The following is a 16,663-nucleotide window of genomic DNA, read 5'->3' on the forward strand; positions in this document are numbered from 1 at the left end:
TAAAAATATATTTAAGGAGGACAAATTTTCAAAACCAACCCATTTGATAAACTAATTGTAAAAAACGACCCGTTTCAGATTTATTTAGAGAAACCGACCTGGTTTCAGCACTGTCGCTGAAACCAGGTCGGTTTTTCTAAAAAACTTTACGAAACTTCACGGGAGTTCAACTCCCGTGAAGTTTTTTCTCATAACAAAACTTCACGGGAGTTGAACTCCCGTGAAGTTTCGGAAACTTTTTTTCAAAAACCGACCTGGTTTCAGCGCTGAGGCTGAAACCAGGTCGGTTTTTGCAAATAAAACTGAAATGGGTCTTTTTTTGGGAATAGTTTATCAAATGGGTTGGTTTTGAAAATTTGTCCTATTTAAGGATACCTCACTTAACTTTGGATATTTTGCAGTGAACCCGCCTGAAGTTAAAAATTAGAGCAAACTACATAACTTTGGAGGTTTGCATAAACCCCCCTGACTTTTAGAAATCAGAGAAACTGCCCTCAAAATTTGAAGAGTTTCACAATACCCTCTGAACTTCTGAAGTTTCACCCACACTTTAAAGCAGGTTATTCTATGATTTGTTAGGAAGAGAAGGTAGGAGGAAACAAATGGTGAAAATAGAAAGCGAGTTCTTTTTTAAGTTTTACTCAGAGCGTAGATTATTTTTTTCTAAAAAAGAATATTTCAATGATAGACGGTTGGATGGATTTGATCCTTTCTCAATTATTTTAGATTTGAATATCTTACCGGTTTTCTCAGAATTAAGTTGAATTTGAGGTAGACTTTAATTCTCGAGTTTTCTTAATTGGATTTAGTATTATGATGTGAGGGCTGGTCTAACCCTCCGACACATGAGTTCCCTAACCAAGTTTCACACGTTAAAAAATTCAATTTCATAAATGAAAGTGAGCAAACTTTTTTTTTAAAAATTTTGTGTGTTTTAGAAAACCACAGACAATCCAAATGATTGGGAGCCAAACTCTTGGGTTCGATTCCCTTATAAAAAAATTGTATACTTTAAGCTTTTCTTAGATATTACTCCCTCAAATCTTGAATAATTCCATATTACTCTCTCTAATCTTTAAAGATACTCACACATCTGGTAAATACATATTAGTCGCTTTGAAATTTTGTGACTGTAAGGGCTTGTTTGGATTTTAAGCGAGTGAAAGAAAGTAAGGGATATTAAAAAGAACTTGTTTCACCCAGTTTGGAAAATGTAATAAAATGATGGGAAGGAAAGGGAATATATATAAAATAACATAAATATCATTCCATGTTAACATAAATAACATAAATGATAGGGGTTAAATTAGTCTCTCTACATTTGCTTTGCTCCCCTTATGTACTTTCATCCTGGTTACACCCCAACTTGGGGGTGGGGGGGACTGTGGTTTTCTTCCCTCCTTTACTTTCCCTTCTCCCCTGCTACTTTGCCCAATTTGATTCCTAAACAAAGTTAAAACTTACCATACTCCTGCCTCTCACTACCCCCAATCCAAACACACACTAAATCAAGGGATATTTTAGTCACGTCGGGGCCTAATTGCAAGACCCTAAGAATTAGCGGAACTTATGAGCAATTTCAAAGATTATAGGATGTAGTATGGAATTATTGAAGATTTAAGAGGCTAGTAGGGAAGTTATTGGAGATTTATAAAGACCTCGCTTTTGTTCTTTCTCTCCTCTCATCGAGGGGAGAAAAAAACCCTAATTATCCGCACAAAGCGAATCTCGCCCGCGACCGCCATGGACGATTCCAAGAAGAGAAAGCTTGAAGAAGAAGAAGGAGGCAACGGGGAGCTCTCTCTCATCAATTCCGATCAACAGCTGCGCCTTCTTCTCGATCCTCTTCGAAAAGATCAGCTCGTCGACCTCTTAGCCAAACTGTAAGAATTTCCAGCAGTAAAGAACAGAATCGTGCATGAATTCTCTTTGAGAGTAGAATTCCTTGTTTTTGTGAGATTTTCTAGATTGAGGAATCCTGGGGTCTTTATATTATTCTCTCCAATTTACTAACTTGTGGGAGATTTGATGAGTTATGAGGTCTCAACTATCTTCTTTTTTATCTATTATTTTCATGGAGTTGCTTGAACTAAAAAAGTTCCTTTCTTCCTTTAATTTAAGCTAATGTTTCCATTGTCATTTGTTTTTTCACAAAATAAAAGATGAAATTTACAGGATTATCTAAAGAAGTAAATGGCCCCCTCCCCTCTTTATATATTGGTAATGCTCGCGTCGATGTACACACAAGCAGACAGACACATACACGGCTACACCGGACATGGCGGCCGACATTTAAAACACTGCATACACCTATGTACATATATAAAAAGTGGGCATAAATTTTTTTCATCGCATGAGTGAGCATAAATTTTGTACATTGTTATAGTTTTATGAAAAATGATACACAATAGAAACTACTAGTTATTCTGTTCAATATACACGTGCCTATTGCATAAGAAGAGCCATAGGGAGTTTCTACCATGACAATATAGAAAACTAGTAGATGATGCATCATGCATATTCTAGTTCTTGATATTAAAGATGAAGTTCCTTATGGTCAAAATTCTACCCCTCTCTTTACTTTAAATGTAGAGAAAATATCCCCACCTTAGAAAATTTTGTCAATGAGAATAACCTAGACAGTAACTGTTATTTGATCGTAAGAACATTAGCGGTTAATGTAATTTTACCTTCTAATTGTAGCCTTAATCCTTCATAAAGTGAAATGAACATATTTTGAATTCCATTCAGATGATAATACCTTGTAATTTTCAATTTTTTTCTTTATTCATGTTGAGAGTCCTACCATGGAAATGATTAATCTCTCTTATTTGTATGCTAATAGGAAATGACAACTAACAAAAATGCCCAATGAAACCTTTGTGACTTGACATAGAATCTCTTGTTCTGTACTTTTGATCAAATATCTGTGGTAGTACTTTCCAAAATAACCAGTCCATTTAGCCTCTTCCCCTTTTTGATGACGAGAAATAATCTCAAGTAAAGACATAAGGCAGATTCTTGAACCTGGGATCTTTCATAAACGAGGCTTACTAGGATAAAGAAGACTTAGGCTTTCTCCAGCTCTGCTTACTTTAAATCGCATTTTAATATGCAATTTCATATGTCTTCTTTACTAATATAGCAATATTTATGCTACTTTATTAATCATGTTCTTTTATATTACTTATATAATTTTATTTCCTTAAATAATGCAAACCATTACCTTGGTGTTCCATTTCTTTAACTTAAAACTTACAAAAGAGCGAAAATTACTAATTAAGCAACAACATCTACTATGTTTACCATTTGATTACAAATCAAATCCATTATAGGAGAATACAACTCATTAGCATCTATTTATAAGACAAGCCATGTATCTGCTCCTACTACAAGCAAGAAACTTAATTCTATAGCTATTACATAAAGAAACTAACTTACCTACACTACTTCATCATCGTAATAAGAAAACTAAACCACCTATCACAAGCTTGCCCATAGTTGCATGGAATTCGATTCATTGCGGTTCATAGGACGAGAACGGGAGCGTGGTATATCACTTTTTTAGAATTGCGTACGAGGGGTAGGCTTATATGCAAGGTTTTAAATAGCTGATATTGAGGAAATATCAGATGGTGAAAATCCATATCATGTTGCGGATATTTAGGAAATATCAGGGATATGTAGTAAATATCAGAGGGCCATATTGGATGATTTGAGTATGTAATATTATATCTAAAATGTAATCTAAACATACTTAATGAAATCAAAGAAAACAAAAATATAAATAATATATATGTAGGGCCACTAAGCAATTATGGAATCTTACTAAGTAAGGTTACAGAAAGCGCTAGGCGGCTTAGGCTTTGGACCTGACGCCTAGAGCCTAGGAGCCTAGACGGAAGCCTAAGTGGGGTCTAAGTGTTTTCTTATTTTTTTAGTTTTTATTACAATTACTAATGCCAATGTTATAGAAAGCTTAGGCGTTGGTCTGACACCTAGGAAGATTTCTTAAGTGGTGGTGGAGGATGTTTTGTTAAAGGTCGGGAGAGGTGGAGGTGTTCATAGTTGGAGTTTCGAGGAGGTTGGTAATATATATGTAGGACCACTAAGCAATTATGGAATCTTACTAAGCAAGGTTACAGAAAGCGCTAGGCGGCTTAGACGTTGGACCCGATGCCTAGAGCCTAGGAGCCTAGGCGGAAGCCTAAGCGGGGTCTAAGTGTTTTCTTATTTTTATAGTTTTTTATTACAATTACTGATGCCAATGTTATAGAAAGCTTAAGCGTTGGATTAACACCTAGAAAGATTTCTTAAGTGGTGGTGGAGGATGTTTTGTCAAAGGTCGAGAGAGGTGGTGTTCATAGCAAGGTTGCTGATAGCGGATTGCGGCGCGTCGTGGCGAGGTATCGCTTAGGCTATTTCGGGCTATTACGGCAAAATAACGGCAATAGCGCACAGTCAAATAACGGTCAAATATAAATATATTTAAATATTCTAAATAATAAGAAAAATAATATAAAAATTTTATAAATGCATACTTAATGCCTAAACATGAAATAGATGTGTAATAATTACATAATATTAACTAAGTACTATAATTATAAAGATTAAAGAATAAAAAAACGTACTTGTTTATCCAAAAGACTGTTATTTGTCCCATTTCTTCAACTTTCAAGTCTCTAATATAAAAATGCTCAACAATAAAAAACAATAAAAAAACATTGATTAGTTGCCAGAGGGAAGCTCGTCGGAGACCCGGAAGTCGTCATTGGAACTGTGGAAGTCGCTGGGAGCTAGAGCGGAAGTCGCTGGAGAGAAGCAATCGGGAGGCGCTGGAGCGGAGACTCGGAGAGAAGGAATCATCGTGGAAAGAAGGAATCATCGTGGAATCGGAGAGAGGCGGAAGTCGCTGGAGCAATCGGGAGGCAGCTAGGGCTCGGGAGTGGGAGAGAAGGAATCGTCGTGGGAGAGGGTTTAATTGTAACGAGTTGGGTTCGGGGCGAAAAACTTCATATATGTGTGATAGCGATTTAGCGGGTTTAACCGTTTTTAAACGCTTTTACGCGCTATTCGAATGAATAGCGGATTTTCCCACTTAAGCCAGCCGCAAAACCCCTACGCGTAGCGCTGAAGGGTCGCGATCGCTATTCGCGCCGCTATAGCCCCGCTATTCGCCGCCATTTACAACACTGGTTCATAGTTGGAGTTTCGAGGAGGTTGGAGACTACAAGGAGGAACTCATGATGAATGCCTAAAGGTGCAGTTAATATAGGCAGACCACACTCACTTAGGTGCTCCCAAAATATACGTGGGCAACCTAGGTACCGCCTAGACGCTAGGTAGGTGGCCAAGGTACCGCCTAGGCCTATACGTCGGTCTAGGCGGAGACTTTTTAAAACATTGTTACTAAGAGAAAAGAAACTACTAGAATTTTACTAAAAAGCTTCATGGGGCTAGATTTTTTGCTAAAACACATTAAAGAAATATTACAAAACCAAATTTTTTTTTGCAACAAGCTATATAAAAGGATATCGGCTAACATATTAACTGATATATCGATCATATCGGGGATATATCGTCAAAAGTTACCAAAAAGCGGTAAAGGATATAGAGACCATATCATTTTGTGGAAAGCCTAATAAAAGAATATATCGGCCGATATATTAGGCTATATCGAGGATATTTAAAACAATGCTTATGGTATGGACCGTATGGTAGGGAACGTGGTATACTTTATGTTCGGTTTTTAAATGTAGGACTCCGAATTTTTCTTTCTTTCTTTCTTTTCTTTCTTTTGATTGCATATAACTAAGCAAATGCAAATAGTACCACGATTCTGATTTCCAACATGTAAAAATATAATAATTAATATCTATACTGATACACATCATATAAATGGAGACGTTGAAAACCATTACATAACAAAGTTGCAAATAAGTATTTCTGTTTTTTAAATGCTAATTTTAAAAAATGATAACTAGCTTGATTTGTAAATCGGGTCGCCAGAGTTGGCGAACTGGGTCATGGTGGAACATGATCCAAGTCACTAGTGTTTTGTGTTCTAGGATGATTGAACATGGGTCGCAGTTCACTACTGTCTCGAATTCTCGACATCTATGTAAAAAACATTGATCAATTTGTAAAAGGGAAAGAAATTTATGGTACTAGTTTAATTAAATAAAGGATACCTGTGCTCTCCTCACATGGCTATAAAGTGCTTGCCTAAAAAAGATAACTAAGAGAAGAATCCTACTCATTAATGGAGATGAATAACCTAAAGAGGAAATAACTAAGCAAAGGAGGAAACTAAAAAATAGTCGCTACATTGTTCTCTCATCGTAATACATCCCTAGCCCAAAAAGGGCTTATCTAGAAATAGGATTCCCATTAGATTAGGAGTTCAAGTGGGTATAAATTTAAATCAGGACAGGTGAGCTATTAAATGGGGGTAGGCGTGCATCATTAAATTTGAGTTATTTCTTTTTCCTAAATATGGAACTGAAATTGATGTAACCTTTTTTGCTGTTGACCATCTTTTTAACTTGTACCATCTAGTTATCTTTTTTAGTTTTACTCCAATCATCTTAACATGTTTCTACTACAAGTTAAAGCATTTTCATTTTCTTATAACTTTTCTAATCCAAACGTTTGGGCATCTAAATAGTACTATGGAGCACGTGATAAAACGCATTTCAGTGTGGTTGAGGCCAAACTATCTAGTTTGGTTTTTGGTTTCAATAGAAACCATGTAAAATGGGTTTAGTCCTAATTTGACCCACATAACCATATTATTTGATTGAACCCACCTCTTTTCAGTTTCATTTTCCCTTCCTTAATTGTTATCAGTATCAAGATTCTCAACGAGGAGGGGGAAAAATCATGGAGTTGGACCACGCAAGATTGAAGAAAACTCAATGTTGTATTGCTTCCTCATCCCCTTGATTAGTCCACCTAGTCGCTTATTGAACATCAGAATAATCTTATCAAATCGAGCTTGTACACATGTTTTGTCGCTTTGTCCCTTTATTTACGGAAGAGGAAATGAGGACATTTTTTCTTTCTTTCAACCAAATTCTAGCCATATTGTTTTTATTAATTTCCTTTCTGTCATTTTCTGGTGCTTGATATGTTGCACCGGGACCAGTTAATGATGCCCTTTTTTCGATTAAGTACCTCAATGGTGGATACATATCCCTAAATCAATATTTCAAGCCATGTGCATATAGGAATTATGGCATCAGATTCTGTGAAGAAATTAATGAATTTTTTTAAAAGAAGGGCCCAAAATAGAATTTTTAAAAACATTAAATGAAAGTTACCTGACCTATGGTATAGGTTGCAGCCCTGCAGGAATGTGGTTTAGGGCTTATTTGGTGGATGCGAGAGGAAGTGGGGCTTTTATTTGCTATCGAGATTGAAAAATAGCGCAAATTGATTAAACAATTTTAAAAAGAGAAGAACAATGGAGAAAAGGAGAAAAGGAGGAATTTGAGGCTCATTGTTGTCTAGAATGAAAAATAGTGCAAAATGATGAAAAAATAGAAAGAGAAGAAGAATAGCGAACAGGTGGAAAGACATGAGTCCTGACTCATTAATCTCCCTGAAAACACAACTTTCAGGTATTTCACTTTTATATTTCAGTACACTACTGCCTTTACATAGGTTAGACTTGTGGCACCCTCTGAAGCACAGAGCCCCCGGAGGCCACGAATCTGTGTCCGACTCGAATCGGACACGGATTCGTCACGACACGTGTCGGATACGGTCAATCCGTGTCCGATACGGGTCAACGGTCAAACTAGGCTCGGACACGGTCAAAGGAGCTCGGACACGGCTCGGATTCGCCGAAGACCGATTCATTCGGGTTGCGGGTTTGGTTAAAATCCAACCCGAACTGTTCGATTAAAAAACTCATCCTTATTTCTCAAATCTCCCATTCGATTCGATCCTCAGCTGATTCAAACGAAAGAAAAAAAGAAAAAAACCCTAACCCTAATCCTCTCTCTGAATCTCTCAGCCCACTCCCGTTCGATTTGATCACATTCGCTGTTCCGACCCGATCCCGCCGACCGACTGCTCCTCCCTCCGACTCCTCAAGTTCACCCTACATTTCTCCTCCCCGTCCAGCACAATCACCACCACTGTCATCATCTCCTCCGGTTTTTGAGTTCGAGCAGCAACCCAGCGTCATATTATTATCATAAATCTGATGAAGAAAGTTACAAATAATATATTTTAGATTGTTATTTTGTTATAGATTCATATTTTAGATTGTTAGTTGAATTTTATAAATTTTTCTATATATAATAATAATTTAAAAAAATCCTTGCCATATCCCCGTATCCTATTTTTTTGGATTTTGACGTATCTCGTATCCGTGTCCGTGTCGTATCCATGTCCCGTATCCGTATCCGTGCATCATAGGTGGCACCCACCCATACCTTGTGGTGTGAAAGATTCATATTCAGCACTCAAAACATCTTGAAATTTCATTCAAAGACCTCACAGTACTACCATTCGCTTGATGCCAACTAAGGGTCATGTCAGTCTCAAAAATACCAAATTGTGACCTTTCTAGGCTTTTAGTCACACGTTCAACCCATCTGCAGTAGGCTTTAGTTCATCTATGAACCCTAGTGATCATATAGTTGATACATGATGTGTACTTTCAATTTTGTTTCTCTGTTAATGATGTCAGAGCATCATGTATAATTGGAACTTGTTCATATGTGGTGCGGGGTCTTGACTTTGATGATGTAGTCTTTAACGAAATGTTGCGTTATTAGTTACTGTGCTTTAGTTGCTTCTAAATATTTAATGGAGTTTTGAGTAGGAAATGATTGTCCTTTCTTTTGTCACTAGCTGAGGACAATTAATAGTTTCAGCTGCTTCTTAACCATTCTTTTGTTCTCTGTATTATAAGTGATGGCACACTGATACTCCTGAATTCTAGTTTTCGCTTTTTTTTTTGCTCATACACTTTATATCAAGGGAGTTGAATTTTGGAACTGATTGCTCCACAAATTGACATTGCCTGTATGTGTGCATGTATGCATGTTGAGCCATTCAGAGGTACCCAGTATGCTACAGTTGCAGATGAAATTAGAGGTGTGGCAAGCTCCGATCCTGTTCATCGCAAGCTTTTCGTTCGTGGGTTGGCATGGGAAACTACTTCAGAAACCTTGTGTGCTGTGAGTGCTATGATGTTTGCTTTTTGATGCTTGTGTGTTGGGAGTGCTTGATTTCTTCACCATTACACAATTGCATCTTCTCTTTTGTCTTCATAATACCTTATGCATAACTTTTCTGTTACTTATTCAATAATCTTGGTGAAGTCTATTTATATAGTTCCTGACAGCGTTGAAATTTTCTTCATCATATCTCAAGGCATTTTGTGATCATGGTGAGATCGAAGAAGGAGCTGTCATAGTTGACAAGGCGACTGGAAAGTCTCGTGGATATGGCTTCATTACTTACAAGCATATGGAATCTGCTCAAAGGGCCTTGAGAGAACCAAGCAAATTGATTGATGTAAGGAATATCATTAACCATATGTAACGTATATTTATGTCTATGCCCTATATGTTATGTTTACTTATTCATTTGCATAACACTGAAATACGCTAAATACATTCTGTCAAGTGCCCGCAGCTTGTTTTTTATTTTTTTAATCTCCCTTGCGTGGAGTCATTAGTCCTACCAAGATGAACACATGTTCATTCTCATTCAGATACACAAATAAACAGCCATAGCAGAAGAAATTATTTTCTTCAAAATTGTGTTGACTGCTGGATATATATTTTTGCCATAAGGGCCTGTCTCCGTCAGATTAAAAATAGTATTGCCTACCTCAGTCTTGACAACCATTCCCCTTCTCTCTTTCCTTGATACCTTACCCATTAAACTTATACTGTACCCTATATATTTTGAGTCTTTGTATTTCATGGACTTGTGTTCTCTTATGATTATGAACAATCAGGCATCATGCTTACCTGAAGAAGTCTAGAAAATTAGTTTTTTACTAGATGATTATCAGTCATCAATAACCATAATCCTGAATTTTGTCTTATGATTATGATTAGGAGCAAACATAAGTTAACAATCCACATCAACAGATTACAAAATTCAGGCAATAACATAGGCGATTTCTCGGGATTCATTAGATAATCTTTCATTGGGATTTTAACTTTTCTCATTTAAATGATATTTGGAAACTAGTTTCTATCTGGATTGGAGTTTTCTTAATCCTGAATCTCTTGGAACTTCAATTTGGACAATTTTTTGAATCACTCTATATAATTCCTGTACTTACTAGTGGTTACAAAATTTCTAGTGTCATATCCATTTATGTCTTCTTTGTCAAATATAACTTTAGCTCTGACATCTGTCAAAATGTTCTCTCATACTCAATTTTACCTTTTTGTTGGGCTTAAACAGAATGGTATCCGAAATTTTAACTGCATTTTTATTTAATTTGTATTCCAGGGTCGATTGGCAGTCTGTAATCTTGCTTGTGAGGGTCTAAACAGTGCATCTGTAAGTTCTGATATAGCGCTTAGGAAGATATATATTGGTGGACTCTCTCCAGACACTTCAACCGAAGTTTTGCTCAATTTCTTCAGCAGGCATGGGGAAATAGAAGAAGGTTCAGTTGCTTATGATAAAGAGACAAACAAATCAAGGTAAATTATAAGCTATTAGTGTAGCATTCTGTTTCTAACTATTAATTATTCATCATGAATCTTTAAAAATGCAGAGGATTTGGCTTTGTCACGTACAAAACTGCTGAGGCTGCAAAGAAGGCTATAGATGATCCAAATAAAATACTTGGGGTGAGTTGACCAAAGCATAATCAACCAGCTTACTATTATTAGTATAGTTAATCGTTAACTGGTCGTAGTAATGGAAATAAATTGAAGCAAATACAAAGATGTTCATATTTGTAGTGGTTAAATTTTTTAGATTCAGATCCGAATTCAAACACCCTTTCTTGATTTATTCAAATCTGAATTTAACCATGAATATTCATCGAATTTTTATCAAATATTAAACATGTATAATTTGTATTCTGTTGTTTGGGAATTATTAACTGAGAAGTTATTTTTATTTGGTTACAGAGATACTTTCATTTTTCCAAAGAATTTGATTATTACTGAGAAGTTATTTTTATTTGGTTACAGAGATACTTTCATTTTTCCAAAGAATTTGATTATTAAATGATAGCAACTCATAATTGAAAATTGTTTTTCCAAAGAATTTGATTATTAAATGATAGCAACTCATAATTGAAAATTGTTTATCTATAATTCTGAGTTATAAATGTGTAATTTGAATATTGGGTTAAGAAACCGATTTGAGACTCTTAAATCTCAAAATTAATGTAGAAGCTAAACTAAAAAATGCAAGGAAGGTGGAAACATACATTTGTTGTGTAATAATACAAGTCATGAAGGATCATACGTGTCAAGCCTACCAATCGAATATGCTAATGCTCATGTTTGATTCTTCTAATACCCGAGTACTAATAATCATTTGATTTCCGTTAGATAATCCTCTGAATTGAATTTGAGTGAATAATAATCAAATTATGATACTGTTCGATCAACGTACGTACCCAGCTTGATCCTTTGTTCTAACCTAATATGCCTATTTGTTTTGCAGGGGAGAAACATAACTGTGAAGCTTGCAGACACCAAGAACAAAGCTACACAAGGCCAGCTTCCACCAACTCTGCTTCCAATACCCATTCCCATTTCAGCTGCATATTCACAGCCTGGAAAGAACCAGGTTTCAACTGCAACAGCCTATGCTCCTTATCCGCAGCTTTTGCCATCATATCCTTCTGCTCCATATCCAGGTGCACCAACTCAGTACCCTCATCAATCGCACGGCTCATATTCACCGCTCTCAGCAAAGAAGGAACACATCGGTTTTCCTTCAGTTTCACCTACTGGACTTTCTGGATACCCGTATTATCGCTAGATTTCATCATGTTCAGGAGTTGTGTTAAATATTTTAGCAGTCTTGAGACAAATTGGCCATTTTCGCCAGAAAACCAAGAAACAACAGGCCATCTGCTGTGAAACATATTTAGTCTTGTATCTCTACTCTTGACCTATTTGCTCTAAATAGATTTTGCTAGTTCTGCACCCTCTGTAGTTTGAAACATATGTAGAAATTTAAAAACTCCGACATTTCACATGTGCATCATCAAATATAGTTTTTTACTGCATATAAATTAATATATCTGTTTTCTGGGTATAATACCAAGTTAATTTATCTCACAATCTTATTTTGTTAGCAAAAATATCAGGGTTTGATAAGCTCTTTTCTTTTATTACCTTCTCTATTTTCTATGCTTTGTAGTCATTGAATTCAAAAACTAAAGGAAGAAATTGAAATCCGTACATAGCAGCATTATAACTTCGTCATACAAACACGAACAAGATACGCGAAGTACTATACATCACATTTCTTGCTTGCATGAAGGCAGCGGTGCTCCACACAAGCACTTGTTATGCGCAAAGAATGAAGAATTGAACTGAGCAAGTTTCTTCGGTATTTTGCCACACAACCTGTTATAGCTCACGTCCAAGTACTGCAGGCCAGCAACATCAGCGATTTGACTTGGTATTCTCCCGTAAATCTCATTATGACTAATGTCTACTCTATCCAAGCTCTTCACAGGGAACTCCACCTTTGAAAGATCGAAGGTGAGCTTATTGCTTGCCAGTATAATATCAGAGACGAGCTTAGATTTCCCGAACAGTACTGAAGCATCCCCCGTTAACTGGTTATTCGCCAGGTTTACAGTGATAAACTTCCTATCGTCGAAAGTTTTTGGTATGTCGCCCGTTAGCTTGTTATCAGAAAGATCAAGCTGAATGTGCGAGACCTTTGTTTTTCTGAAGAGCGTATCGGGGATGCTCCCTGATAGCTGATTGTCCGATAAATATAGTAGGCTGAGGCTAGCAAGATCCCCGAGGGATGCAGGGATTGGCCCTGACAGTTTGTTTCCGTTCAGATTGATTGCCAGTAAATTGGATGAAAACTTTGAAAGGAACGAAGGGATGGCACCCGAGACGCTGGTATTGGATATTATTAAGAACTGGAGGTTACGGAGTCTTAGTAGTTGGTGAGGTATTGAGCCAACAACGTTGGGAAGATCTCGGAGGATCAGGAACTGGAGGGCGGAGAGGCGGCTGATGGACGGAGGGATCGGACCGGCGATGCCGGCATTGTCGGTGATTTGGAGGACGTCGACGCGGCCGGTGGTGGCGTTGCACTGGATGTAGTCCCAGTTGCAGCAGTCTGAGGATGAGTTCCATGTTGCAGGGAATGAGTTCGGAGGGAAGGAGTTCATGATGGAGAGTAGAGTTTGGTGGTCATGTTTGTGACACGCAGAGGAGAGGGAAACGAGAGTGAAGATGAGGAGAGTGAGAATGTTGGCCATTTTTATCGAAGTTGGGTGGTGTTTTTAGCGTTATTTATAGGGCTTGGTCTTTTTTTTGGTCGTTTTTGATGGCTCGTTCAAATGCTTGGGGCGTGTTTGGACCAGGAACCAGTGGGTGCATAGGTGCTGGATTTGAGCCAGATTGAGATTGCATGGTGGGGTGTAGCCGTGTAGGACATCAAAACTACTGGGGAGGATATTTAAGGAGGTAAAAGCCTTTACACATGGGATTCCACTGATCGGATCTCATGGTTGGAATTATATATATTATCTTGATGTTGAATGGTTGCCTATGAATATTCTGATAATCAAACGAATCGAATACCCGTTCAATTAATTCTACTCGTTTATAAGCGGAATACTAAAGTATTTGTTTATTGTTAAATAAACAGTCAAATGGGACATAATTGTAAGTCGCTGGTTGCAGCTAGAACTCTTTTTTGCGGATGCTGTTGTTGTATTTGTCGGTCATATTTGGGGAAAGAGACAGCTTCTACAGTTGCAGTTGCATTAATTATGTAAAAAAATTTACGGATGCAGCTATGAGATCTTGTATCCAGAGTGTAGCATATCCGTATAAGACTTCGCTCTACGCTCATATAATGTTGGTGAGGTACGTGTTGCTTATATCGTTAAGCTACATATCTCATATAGATCAGATGATTATTGTGGCAGAGTACGTAATTGTTGTTGAGGATGTGTATAATTTGATTAGTTGATTTTATAAGACTCGTATTGACTGCAACGCTGAATAATGGGGTATATTGTATAATTGTAGGTAAGTTGGATTTATAGAGGCTTTAGCTTTGTTTATCTTAGTTCTTCACAAATGACAGAAAACTGCCTAAAGTTTTCAGATGGACATTTTTACCTCCGAACCTATAATCAGAAATCATGAAGTTTTTTTGCCCCCTCTTCAAAAACGATCATGTACGTGTTTATAAGCTTAGAGGTAATTGTCATGTTTTGTTAATATATAAAATTCTACATTCAAATTAACTTTGAGAAATTGAAATGAAGGGAGGATCTTTTGTGATTTCTACAAACCGTAAAAAGTTTTGAGGAATTTTTTTGCAACTCAACCTTAGGCCATGTTTGTTTAATATTATTTGATGGCCTTTCATTATTGCGATAGTTATTCTAGCCTAAGTAGCACTTATATACCTTAGGCCATGTTTGTTTTTTATCCGGGGACTAGTGGGTATTATATAATCTTGGGACCATAGTCCTCAAATTGGGTCATCCTAGGACTATTTGAGTCTACTCTAATATTTATTTTTACACAGACTAACATTCGGACTAGCTCAAAATAATCCATATTAGTGTTTGATTTTAGGGGGATTATGAATGTTTAGACTAATATCATAGTCAAAATAACTTTTTCGCACTCTAGTCAACTCATATTGTATTAATGCATTTGTTAAGCGAATTTTTTCATCATGTGCATTAAGCGTACTTGGACATAGTATCAATAAAGTGGTTCACCGTGTCCAATTCAGTGGCTAAGCAAGCAAACATGATATATTTGATGTTCCTAAAGTTTGATCCCATATTTTTTGTTGTTGTCTGCTACTCGTGATTTTAAAATATATCAAAACTCCCTTAAAAATAATGGAAAAACTCCCTTAAAAAAGAAAATAAGTGGGCAATTTTGTCAAATAAATCTTAATACCCTAGATAATTAGTACCTAGATTATAAAGATAGGGGATGAGATGAGTTTAGTCTCTCTTGTGAGTATAATTAAGTAGTTCCAGCTTGAAAATAGTCCGAACCAAATAAAAAATAAACATAAGCTAAAGAGGTGGGTCTGGACTATTTTAAAATAGTACCTTGTCAAAAAAGCAAATAGGGCCTTATAGTTTTACACACTTTGCACTTATATACTCTTATTTGTTTTCCGCAGCATTTGTATACTCTAATCGTCTAAAATTGGCACATAGTACCCTCTATTGTGCAAACGGGAAAGTTTCCACCTAAATGTTTTCATTTGATACTCACGTGCTAATTGATTCTATCGTGTCTTATGAGAACATTCAGATAAAACTTTTCTCATTTACATAATAGAGACTACTAACATGCGTATGTAAACAACTTAGGATACATAATGCTGCTAAAAAACAAATGAGGATATATAAATGCATAGTGATTGAAACTATAAGGTAGTTAAATGCTATTTTGCCAATTTTTTTTTTTTTGAATAAACTAGTATCATGTAGCTCAACGGTAGCACGCTAGCTTCCCTAGCATAACGGTATAGGGATTGATACCCGCATCTAAATTTTTGTTATATAACTTAAATGTACAATTTTTCCAACCATAAAAGTTTATAAACTAATTACTTTGTAAAAAAAGTTTTGCAGCCTTTTCTTTTATGTACTGTTTGTCCGCTTTGATCATCCTTTCATCTCTCTGAACATATTTTCTTAAACAATAATATGAATGTGGATGTGTATCAAAGCAGACGCATTATTTTAACATAAGATTTTAAAAAAAATGAAAAGGCATATCGACATCACTTCTCAAAATTTGTTATTATTCACTTTCCATCTTTCTATCATTTATGTGACCTAAATGTTCTCTTTTACCATGTATTGGGATGTAGCTCAATTATAAGTTAAAATTTACTTTGTAGAATGGTTTTTTTTTTTTTTGCCTTTCATTTTATTTATTATAAATTTACTCATATCGTTCTTTATTTTTTTCGTTTGGACTTAGATAGTTTAAATTAAGAAAAAAAAATATTTTGGCCCCAAAGAAAGATCCATATCAAGAAGTAGGTGAAGGAAAAATGTGAAGGAAAATGTGAACAGAAATTTATTGATTAGTGAAAATAAAGGGAATATATGTTAAACAATTGAGAGAGCGGTCAGTTCGGTTTGTCCTGATGAGAATTTTTCTCAAATACAATCAACCAATATTTTTGTAAAATTGAACTGATCCAGCAAAATTCAGTTGGTCAAGTCACTTTAGTCACAACTGCTTATGTTGCAAAAACTAGTTGCATATAAACTGGTCGTTATTACGTAACTACAGTTCATGAACTGTAATTTTTTATAAAAATAAAAAAATTTACAGTTCATGATTCAGTCTCACAAGCTTAGCAGAAGCTGAATCAGGTCGCTGCCATCTGATGCAGTTTAAAAAAGTCATGAATCCCTGAACTTGACCTGCGGGGAACGCTTCTGCAATCCTTAATCAGTCGATTT

The 16,663-nt window shown here is 36.2% G+C and overlaps 2 protein-coding genes across 2 annotated transcripts; one reads left to right on the forward strand and one right to left on the reverse strand.

Annotated features, from left to right (window-relative positions):
- LOC109835541 (UBP1-associated protein 2C-like) lies at positions 1,440–12,200 on the forward strand. The gene is made up of 6 exons (XM_020403539.1): positions 1,440–1,883; positions 9,074–9,194; positions 9,391–9,534; positions 10,489–10,685; positions 10,760–10,835; positions 11,665–12,200. The coding sequence occupies exons 1-6, from the start codon at positions 1,744–1,746 to the stop codon at positions 11,983–11,985; spliced, it is 999 nt and encodes a 332-aa protein (XP_020259128.1). The 5' UTR covers positions 1,440–1,743; the 3' UTR covers positions 11,986–12,200.
- On the reverse strand, positions 12,105–13,772 carry LOC109835627 (polygalacturonase inhibitor-like). The gene has a single exon (XM_020403628.1). It carries the CDS (start codon positions 13,454–13,456, stop codon positions 12,470–12,472), a length of 987 nt encoding a protein of 328 aa, XP_020259217.1. The 5' UTR covers positions 13,457–13,772; the 3' UTR covers positions 12,105–12,469.

Source organism: Asparagus officinalis, chromosome 1 (assembly GCF_001876935.1).
Source record: "Asparagus officinalis chromosome 1, Aspof.V1, whole genome shotgun sequence".
In the NCBI taxonomy this organism is placed as follows: domain Eukaryota; kingdom Viridiplantae; phylum Streptophyta; class Magnoliopsida; order Asparagales; family Asparagaceae; genus Asparagus; species Asparagus officinalis.

Excerpts from the sequence above, each read along its gene's own strand:
- LOC109835541 (XM_020403539.1), top strand. The coding sequence starts at position 1,744 with ATGGACGATTCCAAGAAGAGAAAGCTTGAAGAAGAAGAAGGAGGCAAC. Across the intron at positions 9,535-10,488 it reads AACCAAGCAAATTGATTGAT|GGTCGATTGGCAGTCTGTAA; the intron begins GTAAGGAATATC and ends TTTGTATTCCAG. Across the intron at positions 10,686-10,759 it reads AAAGAGACAAACAAATCAAG|AGGATTTGGCTTTGTCACGT; the intron begins GTAAATTATAAG and ends TTAAAAATGCAG.
- LOC109835627 (XM_020403628.1), bottom strand. The coding sequence starts at position 13,456 with ATGGCCAACATTCTCACTCTCCTCATCTTCACTCTCGTTTCCCTCTCC.